At 47.2% G+C, this 23,430-nt stretch overlaps 1 protein-coding gene across 5 annotated transcripts; it reads right to left on the reverse strand.

Moving 5' to 3' along the window:
• Nucleotides 1-6,624: 6,624 nt before the first annotated feature.
• ZNF202 (zinc finger protein 202) lies at nucleotides 6,625-22,884 on the reverse strand. 5 transcript variants are annotated; one of them, XM_047878858.1, is made up of 7 exons: nucleotides 22,778-22,884; nucleotides 12,451-12,957; nucleotides 11,537-11,747; nucleotides 11,091-11,179; nucleotides 10,023-10,152; nucleotides 9,352-9,471; nucleotides 6,625-8,825 (listed from the first exon to the last, which is right to left on the reverse strand). In XM_047878858.1, exons 2-7 carry the CDS (start codon nucleotides 12,850-12,852, stop codon nucleotides 7,831-7,833), a joined length of 1,947 nt encoding a protein of 648 aa, XP_047734814.1. In that variant the 5' UTR covers nucleotides 12,853-12,957; nucleotides 22,778-22,884; the 3' UTR covers nucleotides 6,625-7,830. The 5 variants fall into 5 exon arrangements, with proteins under 5 accessions (XP_047734814.1, XP_047734815.1, XP_047734813.1 ...); XM_047878859.1 differs by lacking the exon at nucleotides 22,778-22,884 and adding an exon at nucleotides 14,553-17,780; XM_047878857.1 differs by lacking the exon at nucleotides 22,778-22,884 and adding an exon at nucleotides 13,815-17,780.
• Nucleotides 22,885-23,430: the final 546 nt, after the last annotated feature.

Below are 23,430 nucleotides of genomic sequence, written 5' to 3' on the forward strand. Positions count from 1 at the left end.
CACAGAATCTGAAGCAGGCTCCGGGCTCCGAGCTGCCAGCACAGAGCCCAACGTGGGGCTCAAGCTCACAAACCATGAGATCGTGACCTGAGCCAAAGTCAGACGCTCAGCCAACTGAACCACCCAGGCACCCCCAAAAGCTCACCACTTTGACACTGAATCTCCCCAAACTGCCACATGCTTTCTTTCCATCTCTAGCTTTCTTTCCGTCTCCTCAACATTCTGTAATTTGTCTCTTTCTCCATTCTTACTTGCTTATCTAATTTTCACCCCACATTTCACTTTGCCATAGAACTTTGCTAGCAGTCTCCCACTAAAGACACAGGGAAAGTCTCCACCCTTTGACTTTGGGCTCTGCCATGTGACTTGCTTTCACCAACAGGTGTTAGCTGACTTGAGACATTAGGTGTGGCTTGCTCCTGGCAGTTGGGCTTGGCCATCTCACACTTTTGCAATCACTATCGGGATCATATACCATGGCTAGCACCACCGGGCCCAGGAGGAGAATGGAAGACATGTGGAGCCCCAACTGCCCCTGCTGCCCCACACATCACCAGGGAGAAGCAAAGCCACTCAGCTAAATCCAGACAAGATCAGCTTCTGGAAATCTAGACTATCGTGCTTATTGTTGAAAGTCACCAACGTTTTGTGTTATTATACAGGAGTGATAGAAATACTGACGGATAGAAATACCACCATCTTCTCTTACTCCCTTCCTTCTTCGTTCTTTCAACGTTATGCATCCCTTCTCCTTGGCTCTATTCTAGACAGTAGGCTCACGTAAAAATGACTGGCTTTGGAGTCAAAGTTCTGATTTTGAACCCATTCCACTAATGACTATACACTGAATAAGCGACTTTGCTCCTTTCAGACTTGGTGTTTTTAATCTGTGAAATAAGAATAAAAATACCTGTAACACATTTTCATGATTAAGTAAGCTATGTTAAGCATCTAGCATATAATGAGTGGATTATACTCAACAAATGAGTGGTAACTGAAGGGCAGGAATCACAAACTGAGGGAGGACAGGCGATTCTTTGCTCATTCAATTTCCTGCCCCTGCCCCTCCCATCCCATTTCTTTCCCCTCAAACTTGCTATTCTTCTTCTTTGGCTCAGAACAGGTCTTCTCATAGCGTGTCCTCTTTGCTTCCAGTACTGTGATAAAGATGGTCTTTCTCATTCCCTTCTTGGCTACATCCATTCTCCAGGGACAATTCATTATAAAGAGTGCTTTTTATGTTCAGCTTTCTTGTGGTCTTTAAGATCCGTCTCCTCTGTGTGTGTGTGTGTGTGTGTACATAATGTTAGTTTGGTCTTTAATTGGGAGATTTAATCCATTTATATTTAATATAATATTTATATATTTGGGTTTTTAGCTACCATATTACCATTTTTTATTTACCTGATCTCCCTTTTGGTATTCATTGTGTTATCTTTTGCTGCCTTCATTTGTGTTAATCTTTTACAAGTTCATTATATTCCCTTTCCTATTCTTTTAGTGGTTACCCAGAGATCACAACATATCTCCTTTATTACTGTCTAAAAAAACAGTACTTCACCACTTTCCCAATATGCTAGAACCTTAGAACATTTAACTACACCCACTCTCCCCATCTTACACGTTATTGACACATATTTTGATTTTCATAAGATGTTATTTTCATATCAGTATTGATTTATATTTATCTACATGTTTACCTCTCTGTAGCTTATTATTTACTGTATATATTTCCATCTCTTAGTCAATATTGTCAGAAGTTTTAGTCATTGTTTCATAGAACCAGCTTTTTTACTTTGTTAATGTATTTTTGGTCATTACTTTCTGTAGTTATCTCCTTTCTATATCCTTTTACTTAAAAAATTCTTAAGCTGATAATTTACCTCATTAATTTTTTAGTTTTCCCTCTTGTCACCCTCTATACACCATCATCACTGCATTCCACAAGAATTGATAAACAATATTTATATTTCATTTTAGTTCCAAGTATTAGTAAATTTGTATGTAATCTCTTCTTTAATGCAAGAGTTATTTATGTGAACATTTTATTTTTTTTTTATTTTTTTTTTAAATTTTAACGTTTATTTATTTTTGAGACAGAGAGAGACACAGAATGAATGGGGGAGGGTCACAGAGAGGGAGACACAGAATCTGAAACAGGCTCCAGGCTATGATCCAGGCTATGAGCTGTCAGCACAGAGCCTGACGCAGGGCTCGAACTCATGGACCGCGAGATCATGACCTGAGCTGAAGTCGGCTGCTTAACCAACTGAGCCACCCAGGCGCCCCTATGTGAACATTTTAAAGTCTCCAAACATAGTGACTTAAAATTTTTGTTGTGGTAGTTTTTCAAATAAAATATATCATGGTCAGAGAACATCATCTATATAATATGCATTTGCTATTTGTTGAGTCTTTTTTTTTTAATGTTTATTTATTTATTTTTGAGAGAAGAGAGAGAGCACAGGCAGAGGAAGGGCAGAGAGATACACAGAGACACAGAATCTGAAGCAGGCTCTAGGCTCTGAGCTGTCAGCACGGAGCCTGACATGGGGCTCGAACTCACCAACTGCAAGATCATGACCTGAGCTGAAGTCAGATGCTGAACTGACTGAGCCACCCAGGTGCCCCGCTATTTGTTGAGTCTTACTTTATTGCACTCGAGATTAGTGCAATTATTTTAAGTGTTTTATATCTGAGAACGTATATTCTATAATTGTGAGGCATGGATTTTTACTGCCCATAATTACTAAATTGTGTTGTACAAATATATATCCTCACTGGTTTTTTCCATCTGCTCTAGCAATAACTGGGGGAGGTGTATTCAGATGGTTCACTAAGGTGATGGGTTTGTCAATTCTCCTACGTATTTCTACCAATTTTTGGTATGTGATCTGAGGCTGCTCCATTAACAACATAGAAATATAGACTTGTTATACTTTTGTGGTGGATTAAACTTTTAAGTATGTAGATGTCTTACTTCTAATTAGACTTTTTGTATTAAAAAAACCTTTTGTCAATATGAAAATAATTCCCTTAGCTTCTTTAGGTTAGTATTCTCCTGGTATATATATTCTTTCCATTCTTTTAATTGTTCATTATTCCTGCATTTTTGTGTATCTCTGGTATGTAGCCTATTGTTCTAATTGACTTTTGAGCCCAACTTAATAAGCTCTATCACTTAACCAATATTTTGTCTGTTTTCTTCCTGTACTTGGGCTTTCTGCATCTTTTAGTTCTTTTTGCCCCATCTTCAGATGCTTATTTTTTGCCTTTGGACAATATGAGTTAGTTTCCTACTTTTTGTTTTTAAATTCTTATTTCCAATTTTCCCTCCACTATTTAGGACGTTATTTATTCCACTTCTTGGAATGGGTATCCTTGAAACTGTATAGTGCATACTTAATTTAAGAACTTAATAGTGCACACTTAATATCCAAGGTTAACCAACATCTTCTAGCTTGTGCTGAACAATTGGTGAATGCTAAAACACTTAAATTCTGAACACCCTACCCCGACTTACGTGGTATTTCTGTTCTCTAATAGTTTATCCAAAATATAGTTTCATTGTAGTAGAGGGCCTCTTAGAATATCTCCTCAGAGGTAAAGAAGGAAGCAGAGATCTTCTGCCTGTGTTTCACGGATCCAGTTTTCTGTTTTAGTATCGATGTTTCCTGGCTCAAGGTTAACTCACTGGGTACTTTCTTCCAACTCCCCCCCAGGTCCTTAGCCTTGAACTGCTTCTTGGTAGAGCTTTTGCAGAGATTCAGTAAGTAAACTGAAGCACCAAAATGTTGCCATGGTCCTCTTCCTGAGATCCTCCCTTGATTAGCCTTTTAAATTCTTCTAAGGGATCATAAGATGTAAAACTAATGGAGGAAGCACCGATAAGAGCCCAGAGCAGTAGTCTTATGGGAAATCCTGGGAATTGAATTGCCATTACCTTCCTGTACAAATGGCCTTTGAAGCCTTGTCATAGTCTGTGCAGATCATTACTAAGATTTATACTCTACTTAAATGAAGATTGTTATTTTTCACACACCTCTGCAGAGGGCTGGGTCTCCTTGCTCCAGCTACCTACTACTTCTGTTTGTGGGTGGAAGTCTTTGTAGAAGTTCTGTTCTTTGCCTCCCACTCTCCACTGAAGAGCCCCATCCTTACAGATCTCCAAATAGGTTAGTCTGTGCCTTTTTTTTTTTTTTTTAATCAAATTGCATTCCTTCTTCTTCCTTTTTACCTGAAACCCCCATGAGCATACACACACCGTAAAAACAGGAACTATACATTACAGGATATCCTTACTTTTGCTGCCCTGGCCAGAATTCCCTATTTCTTCTTAAGGATAATTTACAACGATTGGTATCTAAAGAGAGCACAAAGCTTGTCCTTGCCTCCTTCTCAGGGCTTCTCCAAGGAGGAATCAAGTTATTCTACCTACAAGGAGACAGGCTCCATGTTTAACACTGTATTCTGCCAAAACAAAGGTTAGTGAGTACATGGGTAGGGCACGCATTTTTTTGGGGCTTACTTTTAGTTTGTTCCTCTCCCATAAGATTAATAGGTCAGTTGGCCAACACCACTAGAAATTTAAAGAGACAGAAAAAAATTACATGTATATTTCTTGGGCGTTATTGTGGCTAGAAGGAATACTTTGGTCAGCTGAGGGAGATGTTAGAGACAAAACTAACCAAAGATATCAGTGTGGAAGACTAGACTACCAAATTACTAACATGCATGGCATGTCATAATTTACTGTTTCTCAGTACAGCTTTCATTGTTCAAAACCACCATAGGCTCAGATTAATGCTCATCTGGAATGGTCTCCTTCATGGGAGCTTGGTGAATCAAAATGACTTAGGAAGGGGTGCACGTTGGCTTCTTCTCCTCATGCAAGGGGGTGATCTGGAGGTCACTCTTCTGACATGCAAGGATTGGAGCAAATGATCTCTGCCAACTTTGCAGGTCTCAGTGGGGCATTTTCTTGTCTCCTATTTTGCTGGTTAGCAGAAAGAATGCATGTCATAGTAGATCCTTCGGTTGGGTTGGGCTTTGGTGAAAGAGGCATGCTTTTTTAGCTTGCTTTGCTTCTTGCACTTTGATGTTAATACAGTCAATGAAACTCTCCATGGAGTTCATCTGAGATCACTAGATTTGGCTCTAGACCTTGAGGCCTAAGATCGAGATAACAAAATTATATTCTGCCTTTATCTTTTTCCACTTATTTCTCTGGGGTAACTGGGATGGAGAAGAGGCTGAACATTCTTTGGTTATCCCTAAAAGAATGGCCAAAAGCTCAGATACTATCATTGTAATTTCATAACATCATTAGCATGGCACTTCATTTCCAGCAATGTAGCAAATTTCTTAAGTTGTTGGTTTAGAGTATTTTGTAGCTTCTTCCAAATATTATCATTAAAATCTTGCCTCTTTACTTTCCAGAAACTAATTTAGTACAGTAGTTCAGAGCACCGCTATTCAACTGTTTACAAAGTTCTCTAGGGAGCCCCTTCAGAGCAGGAAGGGTAACCCGTGCCCCAGCACGCGTCCACATTCCGCTATACCACTTCTCGCTCACTGCAGGTTCTTCTTTTCTTCTATAGACTGCGGTTCTGCTCACGCTCAGGTTTAGGACACAGCACGCCCCTCCACGAACCTCAGAAAATGTCTTACAAGAAAGCAGAAATTCAGCATCGGCACATGAAAACTTTGCAGGGGGATTGGCAATGAAAACTGTTTGATGTTCCAATAGACTGGACCGGTCTCTCGAACTCTCCCTCATGTAGATTCTCTTGACGGCTTCTCAGGTAAATCAGTGAATAAAGCCGCTGTTCTGTTCAAACAAATGTGTTCTGTTGTCTCTAGAATTTTATTAACTCCCCTAACTTGTATGCGCTAGGAAAAATTATCTTTGGAGGCTAGGACTTTTCACCCAGGACAAATTGTGCTTCAATGCTCTATGGTTCAGAAGTGTCTGCACATGACAGGAGTGCCTTCTGCAAACCACAGGCACAGATCTTACCTCAGTATTCATCAACTCCACCTGGGGTTCTGCTAACCACGCCAAGCCTTCTGTAGCCTTATGGAGAACTATTCTGTACTCCCTGATCTCTTTGTATGCATGACATTCAGAACAATCTGGAACCTGAAGCTTTGGAAAGTGAATAAAATGGGAAGTTCCAGAAACCAGGGAACATGGCTGCCAGTGTTACTTTTATTTATTTATTTGTGTGTAGTTCCAGGACAACGGCTGACTGGTATTAACACCAGACGGGTCAGTTGGAATACCATGACTGACCTAAACGAGAGTGGCCTTGTTATGACACCCGTATTCTCTGTACGCACTGGCACATAATGGACTGAGAGACAGCTGAAGAAACCAGGCACAAAAGACAAATCGCCCTTCTCATGCTTTAATCCCATACCCTGTGCTCCATTTATGGAGGATGCTTATCCGGTCCTTCCCATTCCCACAAGCAGAGCAGGTGAGGTTCATAATTATTCAGCCTCATCTCTGCGGAACCTTTATCAGGCAACAGAGATCCTACCATTAGGCCATGAGATACTACTATTTAGTTCTTAATCACATAAAAATGAAATCACATAAGAAAAAGCAAACAACGCAAGTACATGAAAGCCATTTACTCCTGGCAAATTCTTCAGGGTCCCAGGTGCTGGGGTTCATAATTTTCCCTGATATCAGAGAACCAAGGCAGGGATAGTAGGGGCTGGGTGTCAGAATAGTCTTGATGGCCTTAGCCAACAGCAACAGCTTTAAAAAAACTTTTTTCCCCCCGTAATTTGGTCTCAGATCTTCTTGTTTTCTTCGTGTAAATGAAGTGACCCAGTCAATCATGATTCTAGAATTATTGTAATATCTATGTAAGCTGACAACTGTTCCAAAATCCCTTCACAAACCCACGCAGAGCGAGCAGGATGCGTGGGCTTGTACACGGGTGGGAATGTAAATGATTTCATGATTTAATTACGCTTTACTGAATCCCCCAGCACCCAACTGTTACACCTCACTTGTAGCAGAAGTGCTGGGGGCAAAACCGAGGCTGGTAGAACAGTAGGTAAGGCTGGGCATGAGAATCCTAACAGGAAAACACCCCACAGGGAAAGAGGCTTCTGACTAGGTCCTCCTTTCTAGCAGGGTCTGGCACCTGGCACCGTTTTGGCACTGGGGAAGGGAGCAGCCTGACAAGGTCCACGTGGAACAGCCTCAAGGATTTCCCCCATCAGGCACTTCTCCCCGCTCTCCCCAGGATCGAAGGAAAGTGCATGGTGAAGGAGTGAACCAGTGAGATATTTGAACGGTCATCCCGTGAGTGTGTGGCCAAGCCGTCAGGATGCAAATCTCCTGCCTTGAGTTCCGGGCTGTGTGCTTTTAAGAGTTGAGCCCAGTTAGGACACAATCCCAGAGGCTGGTCCCTTGCCAAACCTAAAGGGTTGTCCTGGGCAACTTCACACTTGAGGCTGTTAAGCAGTCTTTAGGATATGCAACAGCCTATTTTGGGTAAAACAGAATAGCCACGACCTCTTAAGTCTTCTAAATCTCCTACTTCATACCCATGAGGTAGAGGCAAGAGCCTCCAGTCAAGGAGAAGCCTCCACCCGGGTTGTACTTTGGGCAAAAGCTCTCCTCCAGGTGTAGAAGAAGGTTGACAGGTTCTGCCTGGGGGATTTCATTTAGCTGTGGGAAGAGGTGATGGAGGTCTGGGCAAGTCAGGGAGACTCCCTGGAAGAGGTCTCCCCGAGCTGACGAGAGGGCTTCTCCTAGCCCGTCCCCGGGGAAGGGCTGAATGCACATCTCCTCCCACGGGAACCGAGCTAGGAGGTCTTTTCTGAGTGGGTCCTCTGATGCCTGATTAAGTGATAGCCCCTGCTGAAGCTCTTTCCACAGGTAGAGCACGTGAATGGTTTCTCGCCAGTGTGTGTTCTTTGATGCCGGACGAGGTGGTCCCTCCGACTGAAGCTTTTCCCACATTCGTTGCACCGGCAGGGCCTCACCGAGGCGTGTCCCCTGAGGTGCTTGGCGAACGCGGCGCTGTGGTTGAAGCACCGCCCGCACTCGCTACAGAGGTAGAGCTCCTCTGCCGCGTGCGTCTTCCGGTGCGCCAGGTACCGCCTGTGGTCACTGAAGTCCTCTCCACACTCTCCACACAGGTAGGGTTTGCCCCCAAGGTGGATTCTTTGGTGTGTCGTCAGCACAGATTTCTGGCTGAAGCTCTTGCCACAAATAGTACAGAAGAAGGGTTTTTCCCCCGTGTGTGTCCTCTGATGCCGGACAAGGTCCGAAGTCCAGCGGAAGTGTTTTCCACAATCGTCACATCTAAAGGGTTTCTCAACGGGAGGAGTTCTCTCAGGCTGGACCAGAGGGGAGGTCTCATCCAAATTCTTCCGGTTTAGGGGAAATTTATAAGCAGTGCCCATTTTGTGAACCTTCTGGTGCCTGGCAAGATGTGAGCTCCGCGTGTAACTTTTCCCACACTCCATACACTTATATGGTTTCTCTCCCGTGTGAGTTCTCAGGTGTCTAACAAGGTGGGAGTTGCAAGTGAAACTTTTTCCACATACAGGGCAGTCGTGGTGTCTCCCTAACAGGGGGCAGATAGGCATGGTTTCCCGAAGATTCGATAAACTATTGACTTGAGAAGTATTTGTACCAAAGCTTCTCTCGTTAGGTCTACTTGGATCATCCTCAAAGACTATTTCCCAGTCTGGAGTCTGGTGGATTTCTGGATCTCCCAAAATAGATCTGTGTATATCCTCCAAACTTACATCTTCTTGCTCAAGGTACTCTTCTTCGTCTTCACTCCTGTCTCCTGTAGAGAGGGTGAGAGGCGAAAAGGGGAAATTACAGAGGTTAACGATGCTTTCTACGCAATGGCGGGGTGTTTAAAGTCTTGGGAAGGCGAGACCAGATAGAGAGAAGCCCACATTTCACACCGTAGAGGCTGGGAAAGAAGGAAATGACCAGTCAGCTGAATTCTGTCACGTGCCAGGCACTTTCTGATAGATTATCTCGTGCTGTCAACAAGCCTTAGTATGGACAAAGATTATTATCCTCGTTTCAGAAACGTGAGGACCGAGAATTTAAGTGACCTGCTTAGTAAATGACGAGAGCTGCAGTTCCAAAGTTCCGTGTTTTTTTTTTTTTTTTTTTTTTTCACCATGTTACACGACATATCCCTCACACGAATGACGGGAGGGGAGAGGACAGAATCTGGCATTCAGAGGCAGACGGGGGGAATGGCCAACAGGTTGGAAGAACCAATGTGGGGGGGGAGCCCCAGAGGGGGAAGGGGACTGCCAGCTCTGCAGGGAGAGATTCCTTTTGTCGTTCCTCACCTGTGTAGGTAAAACTCAGGATTTCTGGCTCTTGAGGCTCTTGAGGCTCTGGGATATCTGGGACCAAAGGCTCTTCCTCTCTAACGTGGGAGATCTCATCTAGTCTGGGGATTGGAAACGCTGCTCAAGAGAGGGAAAGCGGGACATTACGATCGGTTCAGCGATGCCCTGTGCTAAGAGCAGACCTCTTCTGCTGGGTAGACTATAGAACAACCGTACAGCCTGATCAGTGGGCCACAGCTGGTCTTTTAGCTTGAGCACCTCTCACCAAATCCTGCACATTTCTTGCCCTTCACCTGCAACTCAATAGTCGTACGACTGCTAATGCTCTCTCCTTCCCCACATTCAAGTAAGCAGATCATCCTTCTACTGCTGGCTTCAAAACTCACACGCTGCCTCAAAGAGACTAGAGCTGTCATGTTGTCATTTTATTTTCTTGTTACGAGTTTCCAACCACTTTCTAAGCCTCTTCTCCTCCCTTGAACTTGAAAGATACCAGCTTCCTTAGCTAATCCTTCAATCTCATCGGTGGGGGAGGCGTAAGAGAAAAGTGATGCATCCGGTCTAGGGTCTAAGACCCACCCCGTCCCCCCGCACCCTCCTCCTTGTAATTTCCAATAGGGAAAGACTTCTGTGCTCAGAACCCTCTAGAAACACTTGAAATTCCTTACACAAAGAGACCACAATTCCACAGTCTTCCTCCAAGACATATTCTCCATAGAACTCTTTCTGTGTTGGATCCATATCGCTCCACTGGTCCTGGGAGAAGCACACAGCCACGTCCTTGAAAGTTACCAATCCCTGAAATGACACAGGCTTCAGTGAAAACGGGACGCTCCCTGGAGCCTCCTATTTCATTCCTGGGGTGAAGGTTATGCCAGGAGACAAAAGGGACTCTCGCGGGACTCTGGGCTCCCTTTCAGGAAATGCGTGTCACCCTCGGCTGCTGCTCCCCGACTTCCTACTTTTGCATGGGCCCTCCTCTGTGCCCTGCGGTCCCCCTGCTTCCTCTCAGGGCCAGCCTCTGCTCTTCTTCTGGAGCATATTGGTTAAAATACAGGAGAAGTCTTCGAAGTCGTCATTAACTCCCTATTTGAGGCTTTCGTGCCACCTACATTTCTGCAAGAATTCACCTTTCCTAGAAAGCTTTCCCTGACCGACCTTCTCCGGGCACCCCTATCGTTCACACAGTCGACCCAGCACGCGCGGGACCCCTTCCTGCAGCTAGGCTACGATCTGCGACCACGGGTGAACGCTACGGCTTTTCTCTCCAGCCTCACAGCGTGGCCACGGTGACAGCTCCGCACAGGCCACGGCCTGACCGAATGCGGTCCCAGGAAGGGGATTCCACACAAGTTCAGAAATCATCTCTGCAGCACAGTGGCCATTCTGACAAACGACTACCAAGTTTACTCCTGAGAAAACAAAAACAAGCCCTCAGTCAGCAACTCACTCAAGGTGTGCTGGAGTATTCCAAAATAATCGCATTCGGTTAGCCCCTCTCTCTGGGCGGCGGCAAATAAAGAGGCTCTGGAGCCTGACGGGCTGGCCGCGACAATTAGGATTTATCTCGTCACGTGCAGCTCCTCCCGCCGCAGACACGTCTAGAACCGAGAGCTTAACCTGACAAGGAGGAGAGCGGGAACTGGCGTCCTGCCTGACCTGAGGGTGCTGAGGTGTGAGCTAATGCCTGCTGCTGCTTCAAATTCTGTGTGGCACAGAGGGAAACGAGAGCACACCTGTGAGAGAGCAGTAAGAAAGGCAACCATCTCTGGGTTTCCAGGGCTCCTCTCTCCAGGAAGGTCTGGGCCCTGCGGCACTGGAACCTCTGAGAAGAAAAGGCGGCAGCGATCAGCAACAGGCAGCCCCCCCGCCCCCCTCCCAATAACTGGCAGGCGGCTCTCATCATCTTTGGTGGGAATCCAGAAACTGCCTAAGGGCAGCTCGGGTCATCCCAATGCCGCCACCTGGAACACTACTGGCAGGCCAAGAGAACCGCCAAGAATACTGCCATTTCAGCTCGGCTCTGTTTCGGGGGACTCTAACTAGTACGGTCTCCCCTCAACGCCCCGGATTCTGTGATTTATTCCCACGATGCTCTGCCTAGCCTCCTCAGTAGAGGGGAAATGGCGCCCTTCCCGCACTCTGCCCGCCACAATGCCCCCTTTCTGCTGAGGCTTCCCACCGCTCTGCTGCAGGGGCTGAAACTCCAGTTCGCGGCACGCGCTCGGCTCTTCCGGTGGCCCCAGGTCTGGGCTCTGCGTGGTCTCCTCGTGGGACTCCTCAGGAGTTGAGGGCTGCACAGCGTTCTGCAGCTCGTTAGGTGATTCGGGCTCTGCTCCTGGATGCACCGTCTCCTCTGACAGGACTTCCTGCCCATGAACATGGACAGTCACCTGGGAAGGATTCCAATTTCCAGTCAGCATGGAGTCCAGAGGAAAGTCTCAGTTGTCATCAGGGCTTATTTTAGGAGAAGCTGCCAACAGAAAAACTCCCAGAGGGTCCCGGAGGAGGAGGGGACGCTCCAGTCCCGCTGGGGCATGCAAGGGCTGTCGAAGGCTACCCTCACCAGGGCAAGGCAGGGACATTTGGACGCTGCACCGCTTGCTCAGTTCCCTCAAGCCTGCCCTTGTCACCCAGGGCTCTGAGGTGCCCGTCCTTCCCATCCCCACCTCTCCCACCTGCAGCTTTCTTGCTGTTTGTTTCCCTGTCTTATTGTCCTGGGAAGAGAGGGGGCCCCTGTGACCGAGCATCTAGGAGAACCTCTGAGGAAGTCACAAAATTGGCCTCCTCAGGAACTGGAGGTTTGACATTCACAGAAAGGAAAGCCAAAGCCTTACGATCCTTGGGTGCTGAGGTCTCTAAGGTGGTCCCAAGGCAGGCGTTTCAAACACCAGAAAGTCACACTCACTCACTCACTCACAAACACACACACACATACACACACTCTGCCCCATACAGATGCAGGTGCAACCCACAAGCAGAGCCAATTAGTTTTAAAGGGTAAATTATGGGGGCCCTGTATGCCCTGCCCCGAAATCCATCCTTCCAGCAAAAGTCCCCCTCCACATCACACAGATCAGGACTCCCCCTCCTCACCCACCGCCTTGGTCTCCTGGGTTGTTTCTGCAAACCCTCCACCAGCGTCACGGCCTCCTCGCCACTCTCTGGCCGCTGGCCCCGCACCCAGCTCTGTAGTTCTCCGGGCAGGACGGTAAGGAACTGTTCCAGCACAAGCAGCTCTAAGATCTGCTCCTTCGTCCGCCTTTCCGGCCTCAGCCACTGATGACAAAGTTCTCGCAGCCGAATGAGAGCTTCTCGAGGGCTTGCTGCTTCCTGGTAGCGGAAGCGCCGGAAGTTCTGGTGTGAGGTCTCAAGCACAGGGTCATCTCTCTGTAAGACAGACTCCGGCCTACAGGTGAAATCATCTTCCAATTTCACCATCAGGATTCCCTCTTCTTCCCAAAGATCCTGGTCCTCTGGTTCCAAGGCTGTAGCCATTGTTCGGCTCTGGGGGTGGGGAGGGGTCTCACACCATCTAGAGCTCACAGTGTCATTACCCCCCAGTCTCAGCCTGGGCACCTCAAGGAGTTTCTCCCAAGGGACCTGGGGCAGAGAAGGAGAGACAGACAACCATATAAGCATGAGATCACACACAGGGACAACGCTTCTGAGTTCAACCATAACCCTGCACGCATCGTACCTCCTCAAACTATTAAATCCCCTGCCCCTCGTCTTCACGGCCATCAGCCCTAAATAGATTTGGTTGAAATAAGACGATCTATGCCTGAAGGTATGTTCTCTTACCCCTTTTCCTAGGCCAGGCTCACACCCTACAGAGAAATAGAAAAAAAGGCATTTCTACTTCATGAAACCCGTGAGCCGGCAAGGACAAAGGACACGGTTAATCACCCGCTGGAACAGGTATACTGCCCACCATCCGTGTTACACACACGTTTATGTACGCACCAGGATGTATAGTCTGAGAAGAGAAACCTCAGCCAGGCTAAAACAGATGGGGAGGCCTTTATGAAGGTTCATGTTGCACGGACTCACACTTGGAATTAATTCCGCTGAACAGTGGGGGTACTCTCGGCGACTAGAGGGGCAGACCGCATGAGGCAACAGTGAGGAAAGCCACTTGCCCAGTGGTTGGCACAGAGGCACTCCCAAAAGCAACCTTCCCCTTATCAAGGCGTCTTCATGGAAGACCTCCAGACCCAGGTGTTCAAAACTGAATTTGTCACGCGTGCTCCCAAATCTACCTCTCTGGCCGGGATCCTGTCTCGGCTGCGATCGTCACTGGTTAAGGTAAACACTCAACTTTGTGACCTTTGGACTCCACTCTGACCCTTCCCCACTGCTTACAGCTCATTAAACCAGTTCTCCCTCTTAAGCCTCTTAGATCTATTTCCTCCTCCTCTTTCCCACAGACTGCTTTGGTTTGGGCCCTCCGCTCTCACCTGGACTCCTGCCAGAACTCCCCAACTGGGATCCCTGCAGTGCTGGACCAGGAGTAAAGTGCAGCATAATTATGGTGGAGCTTTTTGCAAAACAAGTATCACACCATCACTCTTCTGGATACTTTGATTTAGTCGACTGAGGCAACCGTTATCTTTAGAAACGGCACACGAAGTTCTGATGTGCCTCACGGCCGAGAAAACATCTAGGGTGTGTAAGGTAAGGAGGGAGGGCCCTGGCGTCAGACTGCCAGGGTTTAAATCCGGGCTCTACCGTTTCCTAGGGGTGAGGCCACCGTTCAGTTCCTACGTTCCTTCTGCCTGTTTCCATTCACGGCTCGGAGGGAAGAATGGCATCCACCCGACAGCGCGACGACGAGGGTTAAACGTATCCCAAGCTGTGAAGGGCTTGGATGAGCGGAGGCACCCCAATGTCAACTATTATCTTTCTAAATTGTAGTCCCAACCGCACTGCTCACATTTGAAAACACTTCTGTCAGGTAGATCAGCTCTAAAATCCTTGGCACGGCACATGAAGCTCTTCACCGCCAGCCCTCAGCTGGTTTTTCAAGCCTCACATCCTACCCTTTTCTGTGTCTCATGGACTGAAAAGGGTGCACTGCTCATCTCCTGAAAGGGGGGTCTCTTCAGGCCACCATGTCTGCAGAAGGCTGCTCCCCTGGGGCTGCATGGTGCACTCCCCTCTTCTTCATTCCCGTGATTCACACTTTGGGTACTTACCGGTTCTTGTCTGCATTGCTCCAACTGCCTCCGGATTGGTTACCTTCAAGTTAGCACTGACGGGCTCTCAAGAGTGACTGGCACTCTTGCCAAAGTGGTCCCGTCCCCTCCCTATTTAAAATCTTTAGTCATTCTTCCTTGCCTTGTAAGTGACATACAGACTTCTAAGTATTACATATCAGGCTGACTTTCATCTTGTTATTCCTTCTGCCCTCCTCACACAGACACACACTTTGTGCGTGCGTGGGAAGCACCAAAAGCCCTATGCGCTTTGGCTTGAGAACATGTTCCTTCCGATTCTTTACCCTTCATTGGGTTAAACCGCTTAGGAGACAGCTCACGCTTCACGCGTTCTGAGAGGTTTCCTTTGATCCCATTCCCCCTACCCTGAAAACAGGTGGAAACCACTGTGCTTCTACAGCAACCTGGGCACAGCTCTAACACGCTGGCGGTGGTATCATACAGCCAGTCTATCCTCCCGATGTCACGCCTTGAAGTTAGGGACTGTTCTCCATCAGTCTCCAACACATGTAATGAAGCGCTCAGTAAGTGAATTTAAAGAAATAAATCTCCACCTCACAAAGTTTTCATCCTACTTTTTGTCAGGAAGAGTCCACCTTCCCCTCCACTTTCTTATTCATCAATCTCGCTAATCCCACCTTCTAAATGTCTTTCAAATTCATCCATCTCCCCTCCCGTCGCTCCCCTGGTTGAGCCATTCTGAGCCACTGAAAAAAGTATTAACAGGACCTTCTGAACATGACCCTCTCCTACTTATGACCCATGACCCAGACCACACTGGCACTTAACAAGCACTTGTTAAGCAATGAACAGCTTGCTTCAAGTTTTACCAGTGTTCCTGGTCCTGCCCCCTCCAGACCACTCTCCACATGCAACCTGAGGGATTCTTCATTTTCTAGTCTTTTTGGGCTTCATTACAAGTCTCAGCTAACAATCCACTGTTAAGAGCTGGGTCTAATGTCATGCTGCCCATTAAATGGAGTTTCATTTCAATTACATTACTTATTATCTCAAGCTCAAATAGCTTTTCATTCATTTGTGCTTTTACTTCACGTTCATGATCTTCAAACATCCACTACAGATTTTCATAGCCTGTTCTAGGCAGTCCCGTAATTTCTACATCTTTACGTGGTAATTTTCCTACCAACTGAATCTGTCTACCTCATGGTGGTCGGTTCTCTACGGGGCTTGTAGTTTTTTAAAATTCTATGCCCCTCTTCAGTAAGATTATTTTCTTTGGGAGTCCTGAGAGAAGATGGAATTGATGGTCTTTGGCTTAACGAAGGGATCTCTATTATCTTCAGAGTCCAAGGATCCATGCCCAGGGAGGCAGACTAGGAAGCTCTCCTTGCTTCCACGTGGCACTAGCTACACCAGATTGTCTATGGATTCTACCAAGTCCGCATGGAAAGAAGCATTCCTGCTCTCACAGGGCGGTACTCTCCACCGAGAAAAAGGAACGGAACAGCGCCACATAAAACCTGTCTTTAAACGCTCTTCAGAAATCAGGAATTGATGTTTCCATTGCTTGTTTTGGATTTACTTTGGCAGCTTAGAAATCGATGAAGGCAAACGGATCGGCAACAGCGGGATGAAAGAAGAGAAGTCAAGGGGCAAGGGATGGGAAGGAATGGGAGGCAGGTGGTGCTGTGGAAAGATGTGCGTCCCAGCCCCACATGGTCAAGTGACTGGAGCAGCTCTGAGGGCTTCGTGAGATAACGCACACAAGAGCCCTTGTAAAGGGGAGAGCCTGCTGCAGGAACTGCTTTCCTAACTCCCAGGATTAGCCAAGCTCTGGGAGCTTATGAACTAAAATGTGCTGTGCAAATGTCAAGTGTCCTTATCACAAACAGAAAATGGACACTATTTTATTCTGCAGTTCGTAGGATATGCTACACTGCCCAGTCGGCCTTGCAATTTATTGCCCTTGCTTTTCTAATACCTTCCCTCAAAGTCTGTCCTTGGAAGGGCTCCGCGACAACCTATAAAAAGCAAACAGGACTATATAGACAGAAGCCAGACCAGGAAGAGCAAAGCTTGGTTCCCGAAGGCTCTGAAACAATGTCTGTAGAAGAGCTTCACAAGCCTAGGGCTGGGCAGGCTCCATGACACAGTCTCTTGAGTACATGTTTCTAGGGTATAGGGAGTGGGACTGGGGAGATGTGGAAAAGGAAAGCGCTCTCTCCAATCTTTGGTACAATACCTATGCCCCTTATCTGAATGAGTCACATGCCACTGAAGGCTTTAACTCCATTCTGACAACAGAAAACGGTAGGCAATGAAGGGACATCTGGTTCCCTACCTTACAATGTTACTGCTTCAGGAGATCCCTCTGGACCCTAAATGACAAGGCTTGTGGTCATATAGTATCTGCTTAATAGAGAAATACTGATTTATCGGCAAATAGTCTTCAGAAGTAGGATCAGAGAGGTTCAAATGATCATATTTAGCAGACCCCTATTTCCCCTCCTGTTGCCATTCTTATTTTTTACCCTAATGCTGGCCTATAACCTGGAAATCTGGTTATGTCTGCTCTCTGGGCCGAGCCAGACCATGCCACTGCTCCTATTGTTCTAAAATAGAAATCAACTAATAACATTTGTTAACTGCCCTGTGCTAATGCTGTATTCTTGTTTAAAACTAAAGATTATCTAGTATGATCCTTCTACTGAAAAGATGATCTTTTATTGCCAATTGTCCTATATACAATTATCCGTGCTTTCCATATAAGGGTTGGAGACTTTGGAGCCCTGGGTTTGGATCCCTCTCCTCACTTACTGGCCATGTGATACTCCCTAAGTCTTGGTCTCAATTTCAAAATGTGGCTAATACTATCTACTTCACATGGTTGTTTTAAGGAGTAAATGAAGTTACATACAGAATCACTTCAGCACAGAGCCCAGGACAGAGTAAATGCTCAATATATTTTGTTCTCTTTCCTTCAAATTGCTTTAAATCATTTTGTGAAGAAGGCAAGATTTAAACGTTGAACAAGCAAACAGTCCTTTATTTCATAATTCCAAAAAAATTTTTAAATGCACAGGAAAAATCCTGGTCTGTTTACCATTATATCAAAAGTAAGGTGTTATAGGGGCGCCTGGGTGGCTCAGTCGGTTAAGCGTCCGACTTCAGCTTGGGTCATGATCTCATGGTTCGTGGGTTCGAGCCCCGCATCGGGCTCTGTGCTGACAGCTGAGCCCGGAGCCTGCTTCAGATTGTGTTGTCTCCCTCTCTCTCTGCCCCTTCCCCACTTGCGCTGTCTCTCTCTCCAAAATAAATGAACAAAAATAAATAAATAAATAAATAAATAAATAAAAAGTAAAGTATTATAAGGAGTCCTTGTTTTGAAAGACTTACAAGCTAAGATTAAATAAGATCCTTGGAACACAGATGGGATGGAAACTCAAAGACAGGTTCTCCACTGATCAGTGCTTCTACTTACCAATGTCACAGTCCTGTCTCCTCCCTCTAACTGGGAGGAGGCAATTTGGGGCAAGCCCAGTTAATACACCTACTAAGTTCCTTGAAAATTTAACCCAGAAGGCCAAAGTAATGAAAGGGAACGCATTCATGGACTTTTGGCCTTCTAATGCATCGTGAGCAATATGCTTCAAACCATGTTTAAAAACGATTTCTTTTTAAATATTTTTGCCAATTAGGGGTGCCTGGGTGGCTCAGTTGGCTAAGTGACCAACTTTGGCTCAGGTCATGATCTCACGGTTTGTGGGTTCGAGCCCCGCATCGGGCTCTGTGCTGACAGCTCAGAGCCTGGAGCCTGCTTCAGATTCTGTGTCTCCCTCTCTCTCTGCCCCTCCCCTGCTTGTGTTCCGTTTCTCTCGCTCTCAAAAATAAACATTAAAAATTTTTAATATTTTTGCCATTTAAATATTTCTTTCCTTCAGCATAATATATCTGAGTAGCAAGGAGAGAAGTGGCTCAAAGCTTACTGCAATGGGTTTCAAATATACAGCATGAGTCGGAGTGAAGGGGAAGATAGGAAGAAACAAAGCCAAACAAGTCAGTGGCAGTGGGTGGTACAGGGAAACCAGTGGAAGCTAAGATGTGAACATCTTCTGCCCTGAAATTCTACAGACCTTGTGGTTAGTTAGGATCAAGGTATAGAGTGGGTAGAAACATGTCATCAAGAGTCGATGGATGTAAACACAAATAATGTAAAATATAGCTATAAATACCATAGCAATTCACTTTATTTTTAATGAAAATGTTTCCTACAGGCCCAGGGGCAGTGTTGGGCCGCTGGCTGCTCTGCCTTTGGAGGTGGATGATCTGTGTTCCACCTCCTCAAGATGCGTCATCCTGAAAATGGGAATGATTCTCCACCTAAGGGCAGAGAGCTGGGTCATCTTTTGAGAAACCATCGTGCTTCCTGATGGTGACGAGGATATACGGCTTCTTTATTGAATAGGTGGGCCATAGAGTATTAGCCTAAGATGGTGAAAGGGATTTATTCGAGAGTTAAGATGGGCTAGAGGCCAAAAACAGAGTCCACAATTGAGGAGCTGGCCATCATGACAATGGTGAGCCTCCACCATGAAGCTAGGCTTTTATATTTAAATTTTTCTTAATGTTTATTTGTTTTTGACACAGAGAGAGAGAGAGAGAGAGAGAGAGAGAGAGAGAGAGAGAGAGAGACAGGGCATAAGTGGGAGAGGGGTAGAGAGAGAGGGAGACACAGAATTCAAAGCAGGCTCCAGGCTCCAAGCTGTCAGCACAGGGCCAGACGCGGGGCTCGAACTCACGGAATGCAAGATCATGACCCGAGCCGAAGTCAGACGATCAACTGACTGAGCCACCCAGGCACCCCGAGGCTTTTTAACCTTAAGGGTTACCTAGAGGTGGTTAGTGGCTTTAATAAAGCAGGTCAATCTATATGCTTCGGTTTAAAACAGAACATCACAAGGGCACCTGGGTGGCTCAGTCAGTTAAGCATCTGACTCTTGGTTTTGGCTCAGGTCACGATCTCGGTTTTGTGGGTTCAAGCCCCACAGGCTCTGTGCTAACAGTGCAGTGCCTGCTTGGGATTCTCTCTCTCTACCCCTCCCCCCCGTCTCTGCCTCTCTCAAAAATAAATAAATAAATAAATAAATAAATAAATAAATAAATCTAAAAAAAAAAAAATCACAAACTAATCTGAAGTGGGAAAAGGGCAGTCATCATACCTGACACCCACCCTGATGAGGGGGGCAGCCAGGGTTAAACTAGCTGTATCCAATTCATTCCTATAATAAACATGGTCAATGCCCATCACACAGGCAGTGAGAGGAACCATTATTTAATGAAAAATAACAGGATAATATATTTTATAAGTAGGGCTTTTGGCCTGAGGAGTAGATATGGGTAATTCAGAACAGTCAATTCAAAAATCATGTATTACGCTTTTAGTTTTGTAACTGACACTCTGTCAAAAGACCCTTTGCTTTGTATCTAGAGGACTTCCTTCTGGCATTGCCCAAGGCTCCCTTGCTTACGACGAGATGGTGAAAGATGGGACCCACGCCTGCCAGACCAGAGGAACTGGAGGAGTAGCAGGCTTCCACCGCAGATTAAATCACGGTCCAAAGTAGAAGGAATCCCAGAATGGCATTCTTGCTGTGGACACAGTTCAGTGTCTTTACCTCCCCGCTGTGAGCCCTGTCCCAGAGGGCAAGGACCTCTTTATTCCTTTTTATATTCCAAGTGCCTAACACTTTGTCAAAGGCTTGGTAGAAAAGGTACTCAATAAACAGCTGCTGAATTTTATTAAGCTATTTCTCTTACTCCAACATGGACACAGATGCACTAAAATTCAGAACCAACGGGTGCCGGGGCTTCTGAGTACTAAACCACTCATAGGGACAGTAACAGGAATTTGGCATTGACATTAATCCCAATCTCCTGGGCGAATCAGGTGGCATAGCCATATACTGCTTTACTATGCGGCACAGGACTAGTGGAGAGAAACCTCTTCAAAGGGAAAAGAGAGTAGGGGATGGGGTTATCCATTCTCCAAGTATCTACTGAGCATCAATGGTGCATCCCACACAACTCAAGGTGCAGGGCAGAGAAAGACGAGAAAAACACTGGCTCTGACCTTAAAGAATTTAATAAGTAGTTAAGGTACAGCAGGACTTCAGCGCACTAGCGACTCACAGCAAAAACCTAAATATGGATACAAGCTATATGGAAGCTCCTAACAAGAGAATTAAGAAAATCAAGGGAAAAACTCATCAATATTTCATCTTCCATTTGGCATAAGATAACTAGCATTTGGAGGGGTTTTTTTTTTTTAAGCTCACATTCTTAATTTTAAAAACGAAAGAACTCAGTGGTTAAGTTATCCACACAAGATCATATTACTAGCTTCTAGTGCAGAAGGTACACACACAGGCCTTTTGATCGCCCAAACCACTGCACCGCTCATGTGAAGACTGGCCAAGGGCAGCGGTGCTCAGTTTGAGAAACCCAAACCAGCAGCACAAACACCTAAAAACTTGTCCGAAATGTGCAAATATTCAAGCCCTGGCCCCGCCCTATGATCAGAAACTGTGGGGGCCATCTGTTCAACACACCCTCCCTTCAGGTGCTTAAGACGCCTGATAGGTTTGAGAGCCGATACCTAAGGCAAAGGAAGTAAAGCTGAGGTTCAAGCAGAAAGGATCCAACTTTTCCAGTGCTGGCCAAATTTAAAGGAGGGTTTGCAAAAGCCAAAAGAGCCTAGGACTGTAGTTTTCTGCCTGTGCCAAATTAACTGGGGAAAAATGTTGTAAACCCGTAACTTACCTCATCTGTACCGCTTGTAACACCCAAGAGTCCCTCACATCATAGTAAACCTTGCTGTGCCCTTGAAATGACTGTCTACTGCAAAATAGTGCTTAAGAGTGCAAAAGGGGTATAGCTGGAGGAGGAAGGGGGGGAAAGATGATGAATCCCAGGTATCTGGTCCAAAGAGGAAATATCCCCTTCCTCCCTCTGACGCTAGAAGAGTCCCAGCAGAAAGTTACCCAAAACAAATGGCCCCAAACCCTAAACCCTAACTGCTTGGCTGACACATACTTCCCACCAACATGCCTCCCAGTGCCTTCCTCACAGCCTTTCTGAAGTGGCTTTCTGGATCAAGGCCCATGGGGCAACTTGGGAGAGAAGGTGGGGGGAGAAGGAGGACTCCACTAGCTTTCTGTGGCTCCTGAGTAAGGCTGCCCGGAGTGTCACCTGCCAAGTGTGGACAGAGAAAGAGTAACAGTTCTAACCCTAACTTCCAAGGGAGAGCCTGGATGTGGCAGTGCTCTCCAGGACCCAGGTGGTCAAAAAACCGCTAAGGTTAGGAGCCTACCCATGACAGACAAGGAAATCAAAGCGCCTGGGACACAAGAATATCTAACGCCCAGAAAAACCAAAATTCGCCTTACACCTGAGAGGGCGGATCCATGGCATACAAACTAACAAACTTTTGGTCAAACCAGACAAGCAGCAGAGGCCTATGTACTCCTGCGGAGGGTAACGGTGGTGTTCAGAAGTGTCAAAACTGGCTGTTAGGGGTTGGGGGCAGGGAAGTTGCAAGTGGAGACAGAAGCTACTAGCTTGAGGGGAAGCTTGGGGTCGGTCACAGTGGGGGCTGAAAAGCCACAAGCCAGACGATGTCCAAGGGTGATAAGATCATGGGTGAGTGTGTGTGTGTGTGTGTGTGTGTATGTGTGTGTGTGTGGGGGGGGCGGTTGGTGGTGGAAAGAGATGGGGCTTGCCCGGGCCAGGAGCCTGCCGGGGGGTGCTGTGGGGGGCCCTCTAACAATCTGAAAGACTGGGTGAGAAAAAGCTACGGGAACTAAAGGGGCCTAGACCACTCCTCCCTCGGTTCCGGGGGGCCAGTTGGCGCGGAAGCAATGGGAGGTACGAACTAACTGCGTTTCTGCAGGCCTCAGGAGGGGGCGGAGGGCGGTGGCTGCACCGAAAGAAGCCCAAAGCGCCATCCGCGTCCCCGGAGGTTCTCGTTCCTGCCACCAGGAGCCCCGGGGACCACTACGCCTCGGCCCCCTCACTATACTGCCGCCGCCCCTTCTCCAGGACAGTGCGATTTCCCCAGACTCTGGGGGGGGGGGGGGGGGGGGGCGGGGTCTCCGACCTCTCCCTCTCTTCCCCGCCCTGCCCAGCCCGGCTCAGCGCGATCGGGCCCGGCCCGGCCCGGCCCGGCCCAGCCCCTCAGCACTCACGGCTCCGACTGCTCCGGCGGCTCCTCCCCTGCCCCGGCTTCTCCCCCACCCACTCCCGGCCGAAGCAGCGCCGCCGGATCCGAGCCGCGCGGGGCCTGGCGGGTCGGAACACGTGGGGCCTTTGCGCCCGGAACCGGAAGCTGCGCTTGGCCCCGCCTCCTCGCGGCTGGAGCCCTTCTAGGCGCCGGGAGGTTTGGTGTCTCTGTGGGCGCCGCGCAGGAGACTCAGAGAGCCGCGGGGGGAAAGCCTGGGGCCAGACCCCTTGCGCCCGCACGCCCCACTCCTGCGGCCCGCAGCCCTCGGTTTGCACACACGCAGGCTTTTCTCTGTTTTTGATCTTTGCTTTGATTTTGGCGTCTATGCGTCTACTCGTTTTTCTTGATTGTCCGCGAAGCACGGTTGCTAACAGCAGTTTTGAGTTTGGCTCCTGCGCTGGCCACCATTTGTGGGGCCTCCAGCGAACCCTTCCACCTCTCCGAAGCTCAGGGTCCATCTAAAATGGGTGTAACCATTCCCTTGCTCCGAGAGCGAAGGGAAATATTGCACGTGAACTCTTTGGAACGCAGCAGAAGCTTGCTGAGAATAGTTGTGGCATCCTGTTCTTTTCTGGTTTCCTTGGACACGTCTTTGTGTTTCTTTAAGACTGACTTCCC

This window comes from Prionailurus viverrinus, chromosome D1, assembly GCF_022837055.1.
Source record: "Prionailurus viverrinus isolate Anna chromosome D1, UM_Priviv_1.0, whole genome shotgun sequence".
In the NCBI taxonomy this organism is placed as follows: Eukaryota; Metazoa; Chordata; class Mammalia; order Carnivora; family Felidae; genus Prionailurus; species Prionailurus viverrinus.

Excerpts from the sequence above, each read along its gene's own strand:
- ZNF202 (XM_047878854.1), bottom strand. The coding sequence starts at position 13,098 with ATGGCCGTGAAGACGAGGGGCAGGGGATTTAATAGTTTGAGGAGGTAC. Across the intron at positions 11,748-12,450 it reads CCAGGAGACCAAGGCGGTGG|GTGACTGTCCATGTTCATGG; the intron begins GTGAGGAGGGGG and ends AATCCTTCCCAG. Across the intron at positions 9,472-10,022 it reads TGGAATTGTGGTCTCTTTGT|CGTTTCCAATCCCCAGACTA; the intron begins GTAAGGAATTTC and ends TCTCTTGAGCAG.